At 35.8% G+C, this 10,672-nt stretch overlaps 1 protein-coding gene across 1 annotated transcript; it reads right to left on the bottom strand.

Annotated features, from left to right (window-relative positions):
• Positions 1–8,901: 8,901 nt before the first annotated feature.
• Positions 8,902–10,140, bottom strand: GJA8 (gap junction protein alpha 8; the record flags this gene model as incomplete). The annotated part of the gene is made up of 1 exon (XM_081952201.1): positions 8,902–10,140. The coding sequence occupies one exon, from the start codon at positions 10,138–10,140 to the stop codon at positions 8,902–8,904; it is 1,239 nt and encodes a 412-aa protein (XP_081808327.1).
• Positions 10,141–10,672: the final 532 nt, after the last annotated feature.

The following is a 10,672-nucleotide window of genomic DNA, read 5'->3' as shown; positions in this document are numbered from 1 at the left end:
TTGCAGAGAGATGGTGTGGATTAGCAGGGCTCCGCAAAATCCAGCCGATTTCTATCGGCCAGGAGGTCGTTCAGGGCCAAAATCACTCTGTAGAGGTGACGAAGAGAGGAAGGACCCTTTGCTGATCACGAGGGGACGGTGATTCCCTCGCTCAATCCGAAGGAACATTCCTAACCAGCAGAAGAAAGGACAGCCATTATGGCCAGACTGAGGCTGTGACAACTGGAATGAAGAAGCTGGAAGTAATGATTTTACAACAGTGTATCTGATCTGGTGAGACTTTTTTTCTAATTTCTACCATGGAATTAAATCCCCAAGAAAGCACTTTTGAAAAGTGAGACTCTACAGAGTAGGAGGAAGGGAATGCTGTGAGTGAGATTTGGAACTGGTGACAGATCCAAATAAAAGAGAATCATAATGAGAAGGAAAATCTAAAAGTAATGGGAAAGACTGGCCATTTTCAAAATGTTTTAATCTGTTTAAGATTTTTTCTTTTTTACTTTTCTGTTTCTTGTAATTTTGAGCAACAAATTTTGAAGGAATAAAGTTTTGGATTTTTTAAAAGTTTGCTTTAAAAATGGAGAGAAAGAGCCAGGGTGACACTTAATGGCTGGAAAATATATTACACTAGTGGAAAGAATAGCAAAATATTTTGACTATTACTGATAAGAAGAGAACAGAGACAATAGAGAATAGAGACAAAAAAGCAGCTGTTTCAAAATTGTTTTTGTCTTGTGTCTGGAGAAAGATAGTGAATACATTGAAACCTTTGAAGCCTTGTGAATTATAAATACCCTTGATACTCTGAAACAGTGAAATACATTGGTTTTGCTTTAAAACCAAGTGAAGTGGCTTTTTGATTTATGAAATATTTTGGGCTGTTGGATTATTGAATTTTAGGAGACTTGGTGGTCCCTTTCGATTCTAAATATCAACTAACAGAAGATTTAAAAAAATAACCATAGTCACAAAATGGATTGATTTTGTAATCCACTGACCCTGTGGATTACAAATACAAATAACTCTGAGAAATGGTTGGTGATTGAGATAAATTGCCTTTTGATTGGTTTCCTAGCCTACTGGGTACATGGGACACTGGTGATTTGGGCTGTTTTGGACCATTGTATTCTTTTTTATTTCCCTTCTTTCTCTTTCCCTTTTAATAACTCAACTAAATTGTCTCTCTTAATATTAGATGCTGAATTGACAAGTATTCTAAATTAAACTAGAATAGGAAAAAAAGCATCATCTACACCATCATCAGCTTCCTCTAATCCATCAAGTCAAAGATCAATAGATACCATGCTACAACAAGAGAAAATGAATACTTCTCAAATACAAATAATGCTTCAGTCTGCACAGAAAACTATGACAAAAAATCACAATGAGATGAAAAATGACATGGGAGAGATGAAAGGAGGTATGGGAAAGATGAAGGAAAAATACACAATTTGGATGAAAGAACGGGATTTTCAGCAAATGATAACAAAAACTGAAAAAAGGATTCCAAAAATGGTGAAGAAATCAGAACAAGCAGGAAAAAAGGTGGATGCAATAAAGACTGACACAAGTGAATAAAGAGCTAGAAGACTCAGTGATAAAGCTCAAAATGGAGAAGGCGGCTTATTATTTACGATTTCACAATATTGAAGAAGAAAAAGGAGTTCTTCTAGACATGATGATAGAGTTGTTGGCAGAAGCTCTAAAATTAAATAAGGAGGAGATGAATAACAAGGTAGATGAAATATTTAGAATACATATGAGCTATGCAAAAAGACACAAGCTCCCAGAGAGGTGCATTTGAGGTTTGTTTAAAAACCAACAAAGGATGAAGTTCTTAACAAGACAAGAGATGAACCTCTGCAAGACTGTGAAAAGTAACTTTGCAACTAACTTTCTCAGTTAAAAGCTAAGGACTATTTTGAAATGCAAAATTGCATGTTTAGTAAATAAATAAAGAATGCAAGATAACACAAATCTTACATAATTTTTATAAAACTATTATACAATGTGTAAGGTTTCATACTGAAAATGTTGGCGCAAGTAAGTGTAGTGCATTGAAATTTGACTTACGAACCCAATCTAATAGGACTACCTGACCAATAACTTTTTGAATAGCAAGCTAACACTTTATCAGTTTTGCTCCCTCCTTTGCAGAGCTTGCAAAAGGCCTGATATTAGGAAAAAAGGCTTAAAGTTCAGATTTGAGACCAGAAAAAAATCACACACTGCATAGCAAGCAAACAGGTTTTATTTGCTCCTCGAGGATAGATATAAAGGTACACATGAGAGATCTTACATTCCTTTTATCTGTTGAGAACCCCAGTTCCAGCAATTAAACACCACCTATGTACTCTAATTCTGGGGTTAGCTATAGCAGAATGGTTCCTTCAGGTGGAAACATAGCACATTTGACCAAGTCTGCCTATGGTAATGCTTTGCCTAACCTTACTCATTTCTGACAAGGCTTATCATAGTTCTAATAACCAAAGCATCCCTAATAAACCTTATTAAATTCTGATGTGAGAAAAATTACAACTACTTAAAATTAGCACATTTAAATTAAGAGAAATACCTGGTATCTGTGGCTCACAGACATACTGTCAGCATTATGTATCAAAGTGGATTACATGCTAATTAGCCTGTTCAAGGACTTTGATGTTGACCAAACTATGAGTTCTTGTCTTCCTAGAGATTACAATGGTCTTCTGATGAACATTCTGTACACCTGTGGTGCCTGAATAATAGTATATCATAAATGTTCTATGGGAATAAATGAAATATAATTAAGACATATAAGCATTATGGCTATAAATAAGTTAATTTAAGAATTGCTTGAGTTCAAATTCACTTCACTAGTTGGAAACAGTACAAAATCTAATTCCATACACTCATCATAAATCTTTCAGAAAACTGATTCTGTTCTTCACCAAAACATGAATGGCTTAATTTCATTGGTCCTTTTCCACTGGAGGAAAGAGAACTCTCCAGTGTCTGTACTCATAATGGGGGGAAAACCCTACAACCTAAAGATATCATTCTCTAAACATTGTTTACAACATTCACAAAATGTTGTACTTTGTTCAGTAGAAGTCAACTCCAGGAATGATTGCATTGTATAATAACAGTATACAACTGGTAAATTACCCATAGTCATTTCCTATATTTGAACTAATATAATTTGGCAATTGTCATATTTTTATTTATATTCCTCATATGGCATCTATGGCCTTTGATACACATATGATATTTGCATATTAACATATTACTTATATTTCTGTGACCCCAGAAAATCACTGATTTATGACACTGTGATTTGCAGCTCTGAACCGATGAAATTACTTGTTGCTCCAAGGAAAAGGCCATGTAAGTAGGATTGCAGGGTTTTCTCTAGAGCTGCAGAGTGAGTCAATTCCCAGTGGCAGAAATGCCTATTCCTGTCTGCCAAGTCCTTTAATTCTTACCTCTAAACTGAAATCAAAGCCCTGGGATGCCTTGCTGTTATTCCCCATCCTCCCCAGCAATTCAAGGGTTAGCTTTGCCACTCTCTCATGCAGGCCCTTCGCAGCACAGTAAGAATGCCAAGGTTAGGAAGAAGATAGACACGGGAGTGACTGAAGCACCATTTTTTGCATTCGTCCATTGAGAACCTGAAAGGAACATTGGTCAATCCACAAGATTTCTTAGCACTTGGTGCAAATCGTCAATGTGGAGTGAAAATGTGTCTGTGTAATGTTGGCACATATGTGTAATCATGGCACACATGTGAAGGGCAAGCAAGCATTTCTCACGTTCAGCGTTCACCTTTTTACATTTAATACGCATGAGTACATAAGAGCCACTGGAATTCTCCGATCAAATAGGAGCTAATCATCTCTCACTAAGTGCTATCAACAGTGCTGGGAAAGTGACTGCTAGAGTGCCTGTGTTTATTTGCTACTGCAAGTTGTCTGGTTCTACAATGCCATATACATTATGGCTCAGAGCAGGGATACCTGGAAAAAAAATCACCTCCTCCTAAATGAGCCTACCCGTAATCTACAATTTCAGCAGAGGTCCTGCTGGATGTTCCCCACCACGAGAGGTTACACTGTGGATACAAACAGTAGGGACCTTTCTTTATAGGCTTCTTAGGTGTCCGATTCTCTTCTAGAGGAAGTCAATTTAGTCATCTCGCTACTGAGTTTCAGATATGCAATATACATTATTAACTTATTTTGTCCCTTTAAATCATTTTATTTTACTGATTTGCTAGCATTGCTTTGAGGCAAGTTGAACCCTAAATATTTACAATGAAAGAAATAAAGAGCTGTACTACAGTCTTCTTGGTTTACATTCCAAGCTATGCTTTTAAAATTCATTGAAGGGTTTGCACATACAGTTAAGATCTCTCCCCAGCAAGCAAAGATATAATCTTAGAGAAAGCTGCTTTAGTGACTTCAAGTGTCAATAATATGCAGAGATTTAAGTATCAGATTTATATGTTTGCTTATAATTACATTATACATCATAGTAACTAGAATGTGAATTAGATCTATACAGTTGCTGTGATTACTTTCTTGTATATTAATGTTTTTTTCTCAAAATCTTCAACATTTTGTAAAAAGCAAATTAAAAACACTAAAGTAATATAAAAAATGATTGAGAGGAAAATAACATAAACATATTAAAAACAAAAACAATATTTTCAATAACTAATTTTAAACTCATAGTACTTTAATTTTTGAACTTACTTATTGAACTACATACTTCCAGGGAAGAAACTGTGCACTGAAGACATTTTTCAGAGCTGACATTTGCCATTAAGAACAAGGAGCTGATGAATTCTTTGACCCTCTCAGAAGGAGACGGGGGGAAAAAAAAGATGTGAGATTGCCCAGGTTGAATTCCATATGGTTGCTCCTCACCAGGGGACTGCAAGGCATTGGTCTCTGGAGGGTGGTGGAACCAGGAAATTCTTGCTCCAGCCACATCTGAAGCCTTCAAAGGACACTAAATTCAAACTTCTTTTGTTAGCCACCTTCAGAAATTGCTTATAAACTGCTTTAAAGAAGTTAGACACCTTCAAATGTCAAGGCTGGAAACACATGAGTGCCTTCAATCCTTAATATTAAAAAAAATGACACTGTATCTTTAAAAGCCTTAAGAATTCAAAACTGAACAGCAAAAAGCAAGACTAAGTACTGACTATCGAAAGTCTTAAACCGATTAAGAAAAACTTGGACCATTGGATTTTAAATATTGACTGACAATAATTACAAAGAATAAATACATTTTTGTGAACAAGAAAAATTATTTTCAATATTGGAAACAAGTAGCTTACAATGGCATTCAGGAACAGCAAAAAGACTTTGAATTAACATTGTCAGCTACATTATATTTTTATGAACACCCTGTTGCCAGATGATGTTATATCATAAAACATTACAGAAAAATATTGGGGGGAGGGAATCATAACTGAGGTGTTTGAGGAGACCAAAATGGGAAAGAATGTATCATTGGATGTGCAAGAAAATTGGATGAGCCTCTAAAAATTAGGAAGGAAATAAAAATGTCGATTGAAGACAATAATTGGAATAATGTCTTCCTGATGGATTTACCAGAGTGGCTTGATAAAGTTCTGAAGAGGATAGTGATCGTTTGAATGCATTAAAGAGAAAGATTGTTTTATGTAAAAAAAACCATGATGATAATGATTAGGATAAAGAGTTTTATATTCACTAACTAAGAGGAGGTGAAGAGATAGTGAAATTGTTGATACTTGTTGAGATAAAGAGGGAAATTGCTTTTTTGGTGTGTTTTTTTCTCTTTCTTTTTTTTTGCACTTTTTCTTTTTTAATTTTTTATTATTGTTGTACTTAAAACTTTTCGTAAAAACATTACCTTAAAAAAACTTATTTATTAAACTTATTATACAGTAATGGACAGCAAATTGTTATGAGCTTCAAATTGTCAATACTCGTTGTTTTCTCATTATTCAATAAAAATTGTGTCTATGTCATGGATGGAACTAGTCGTTTATCTTTTGATTTCCTCCTAAATATTTTTTTCTCTTATTTTAATTTTTTTTTTGTATTTTTTTAAAAAAGACCTGTTCAAATTCATTATCAAATAAATCAGCTTGGCCATCTGAGGAAAATTCAAATGTAATTTGCTGTGTTTCTTACCTGTTCCCTCACTTCCAGCTGGATGTATTATATATTATATCAGATTATTTTTTGTTGCTATTGTTGTTTAACGTTCTGATGTCCCCAAACCCTTTCTGAGGCTTCCAAGTTTCAAAATTCCAGAAATAATAAATGTATTATTAATAAAAGAACATTAGAATATTCTACTAGAAAATTTTAATAGAATAGTACTATATTTTTTTTAAAAAAACCAATCATCATTACATGTACTTAAACTTCATTGCTTCATTTAAGAGATTCCCCTTCCTTGCTTCCAGAATTGAAATGATAAAGGATGATATCTATATATTAATAGAGTGCATTGTAATTTTGTGAGGTTTAATGTCCTGATCCTAGATCATGGGAGTGATTATGGAGAAAAATGCCTGACTTCAACAGACCTCTGAATTGGGTGCTTATGCCTTTAATCTGCTGAAAAATTCTATGGGTCCTTTCTGGGTGTGTTGGCAGTTTATGCAAAAGGGATTTTCTGAAATGGATTAAACCTCCCTTTGCATTGTTTCCGGACTGGAGAGAATTTGCTGAGCCACTAAGGGCTGAAAAAACAGAGCCAATGAAAGTGCATACCTGCACATTTCTGTTGGTATTAGTCTCCACTGCCTTAAAAAGATTTGATTTGCTACACATATGCAAGTTATATTTTCACCAAACCAATAAGAGAGAGATGGTTTTTTTTTTTTAAGATCTCAGGATAAAAATGGACATTTTCAAGAAATCAATTTCTCTTTCCCTCTACTCAGGCACATACCTATATCTGTATCTCAGAGGATTGTGCAAAATCTTCCAAGAGGTGTTTTGCAAAGTGCAGGTTGCTGAAAAAAGCATCTGTTTTGGGACTGTTAGAGCAGCTGGATTCTTTGTATAGTAGCTTTCCTAAGAAAGTGGGAAATGAGCAAGTGTTTTACTAAACCAAAAACTACTTTGTATCACTCTGCACATTGTGAATCATTTCTCTGGAAATGTTTGCTCAATCCTAGAAATTTGCTGTTAGATAAACAGATATCTTTGGCTACCAGATAAATGTATTTCTTTTTCTGAGGAGGTTCCCAGAGCTTTTGTTTCTATCATTATCATTTTAAGACATATTTCTAGCAGAAGAGAAAGCAAGAGAGCACAGCTATCAGATGGCTGCTGAATCTTATTTCGGTATTGGAGATGGGACCTTGAAGGACATAATAAAATTCTCTGTCACCTCACTGCTACTTCCTGTTCTCCCAAGTAGCAGGAAGGCTGCCAAGGAGACTCCTTTACTCTACCAAATAATAGGGTCATCCCATGCTATGGCTGAAAACACAATAATGAATAGTAAATCTCAGTTTGCTCCAACAAAAACATTTAAAGGGTTCTATCCAAATACATCCAACCAGCTTCATTCTGCACTGGTCCTGCATCAGTCCAAACCACTAGACTAATGACTTGAAGGCTATGCAAAATAGACCATGCAATCAGTATAGTAGGAAATATATTACTAGGACTTCAGCTTTAACATGTAGCTCTCTAGCAAAAAGCAGAATAAGGTATCATTTGGAATACAATTATAACTCAAGTCTATATTCTCAGGTTTTTTTTTTTTTTTTACTTTCCATTTGCTAAAAATGATTTAGCTAAGGATAATTTAGCCTTCGGCTACCTATAATAAGCAAATGGCATTTTCATTATATAATACAATCTTGGACCATTAAAATCCACATTTTTTTCCTGGAGCTCATAATATATTACAGCTACAGGGAGGAAAATAAGATGCAGCACACTTCAATACATACTGTAAAATGCCGGTATTTTCTTCCATTTTTAATGTGATCATTAATAATCTAATAGGAAGCTATCCTTCTCCAAAAACAGGAACAGCTAAAGTGGGCAAGATGTTACACCAGTACAGCCACTTCCCACGTGGTTGAAGATACCCATTTAACCAAGCATTTACTACTTACTACACTGTACGTTTTGGAAGAAGTTCAAATGAAATAATTTATATTTTTCACATTTGGTTTATGTTATGTTTTTTACCTGTCCCTGTCCCGTGATGAGAAACAATCAAACAAATAAATCAGCAGATCTCCAAAAAATTATTTTGATCATGCCAACAGTTTGTCTGACACAATCACCAATATTGCTCCTGTAGCTAATTAGGTTGTCTGTGAACTATGCTGATTTATAGAAGTAAACCTCATTTGTCTCCATAAGCAAACATTTTTGTACATTCACTGGGAGATGAATTAAAGCCCCATTTGAAAGGTAACTGATTTACATTCCACAACAAGGAAGGTGAAGAAAGCCCCAAGCTATCAATTTATCTCTATATATGACCATCAAAGAAATAACACCTCCCAAATGCTAGAAGAAAAGGAGAGCATAAAAACAGTTGCAATCACAGTTGTTACATTTGTTTTCCTCATTGCTTTCAGTGGTTGGGGTTGTGTTGTTGTTTTTTGTATCTTAATATTGTTATAGTGCATTTTATTTTATAGTAATGAAATCATTTCAAGTGAAGAATTCATTTCATTGTTGCATTACATGACTAACCTGATAACTAGTACCAGTATCATGAAAAACAATAATGATAAAACAGTTAACTTTCATAGTACTTTTTTCCTAGCTAAAACATGGATAAATATTAAGAAACAATATTAAAATGACCACTTTAGCATCTTGTTTCAGACATCTGAGGTGTGTATATATGTAAGTGTAGGGGGTGGACTCTTAGGCTCACTACTCATACAGTCAGGTCATCAGACCGAGCCCGACTGCTGCCTTTGCTTAACCTGCTAAGGGGCCTTGTGTCAGTTGTCACATCAGCAGATGATAGTGGCAAGTTCTGCTGTGATGGTTCTAACTCGTTCTCCGTGGGCTTTTCTTCTACTTGTTTCTCTGTTTTCTCCGTTAACAGTTCTAACCTTTGTGGTTCAGCTTCCTCAGCTTCCTTCTCTTCTGATTCCTCTCCTGCTTCTCCTTTCTCCTTGTCCAGTTGGTCTATGTGTGTGTAGGAATGCAGTTGTTCATTAAATGTCCTGGAGAGGTCTTTCAGGTGTCCCATGCTAATCTTCTCTTCCATGTCATGCAATGAACTTTCTACTCCTACTTCTGTCAAAGGATAGTAATGGAATTCTTGCTTCCCTTCCTCCTCTAGCAATTTATACCCTTTGGCTTTTTGGATAGATGAAACAGCAATAGAACGAAGGTGAGTCTCTGGCATTTCCACAGGTTGTTGTTCCGCTGGTTTTTTGAAAGCATTCAAGATTTTCTTGAGACCCAAGTGGCTGATCTCTACAAGATTGAGGAAAAGGGATACTGATGCCACAGCCAACATGAACATGATAAAAACAGTCTTCTCAGTAGGCCTGGATGTAAAACAGTCTACAATGTTGGGACAAGGCCATCTGCCACAGCGGTAGAGAGGATAGATTCGGAAGCCATACAGAAAGTATTGACCCACTATAAACCCAACCTCAAAGAGGGTCTTAAAAAAGATGTGACAGATATAAGTTCTCAGAATGGCTCCCTCAAGATGGAACTTTTTGATCCCTCTGTGGCTTGTATCCTTGATAGAAACAGAGTTGCCGTCATCTTGGTCAAGGGGTGAGTTTTCTTCCTCTGATTTTCTTTGCTGAGCTCTTTCAGCTTCTTTCCGTTCTTTCCTTTTCTGTTGCACCTTCACATAGTGGGCAGCATGGCCCAAATATACCAGTGAAGGAGTGGAGACAAAGATGATTTGGAGAACCCACAGACGGATATGAGAGATAGGGAAGGCCTCATCGTAACACACATTCTCACAACCTGGTTGCTGGGTGTTGCAAACAAAGTCTGACTGTTCATCACCCCATACAAATTCTGCTGCAGTTCCTAAGATCAGGATTCGGAAAATGAAGAGTACCGTGAGCCACACTCTCCCAATGACAGTGGAGTGTTCATTCACCTCTTCTAAGATGTTCCCTAAAAAACTCCAATCACCCATTGCTGGCTGTTTAAAAGAAAGACAATGATTACATTGTATTATACTTTAATAGTTTAAATATATATTATCTACACGTCTTATTAGTTTCTCGTTATTTTTAACATGCTTCACATTTTCACAATCCATATTCCAATGAAATCAAAAAGCATATTTCATTCTGAACTGCACATTTTAATCCAAAGAGGCTGCTGCAAGCAAACAGCATACCAAAGGGTGCAAAGCCATGCTCTCTTCTCTTTTTTATTTTTAAAAATACACTGAAACTACTCTGAAATTAGGAGCCATTTTATGCAATAAGTTGCTAATGCCTTCTACAAAAATCTCACAATCCAGATATTTTTGGAAGGCAGTTCTTGGAACTCTGCATGCCGTCTGAATAATTATGGTTCCTACATAAGGGAAGAATGCTAGGTCGGGGAAGACTAAAATGAAGATGATTCTAGCCATCACTTTTCCTGAAGGGAATCTTTTTGCTGGTTACTTCTGCAGTGTGCTGGATTTTATTGAAAGAATTTCAATGGCAATGCCAATG

The sequence above is a fragment of the Natrix helvetica genome, assembly GCF_964273705.1.
Source record: "Natrix helvetica genome assembly, chromosome: 4".
Taxonomy (NCBI): domain Eukaryota; kingdom Metazoa; phylum Chordata; class Lepidosauria; order Squamata; family Natricidae; genus Natrix; species Natrix helvetica.
The sequence above is the reverse complement of the archived record's forward strand: the minus strand, read 5'-3'. Positions and strand labels throughout refer to the sequence as shown.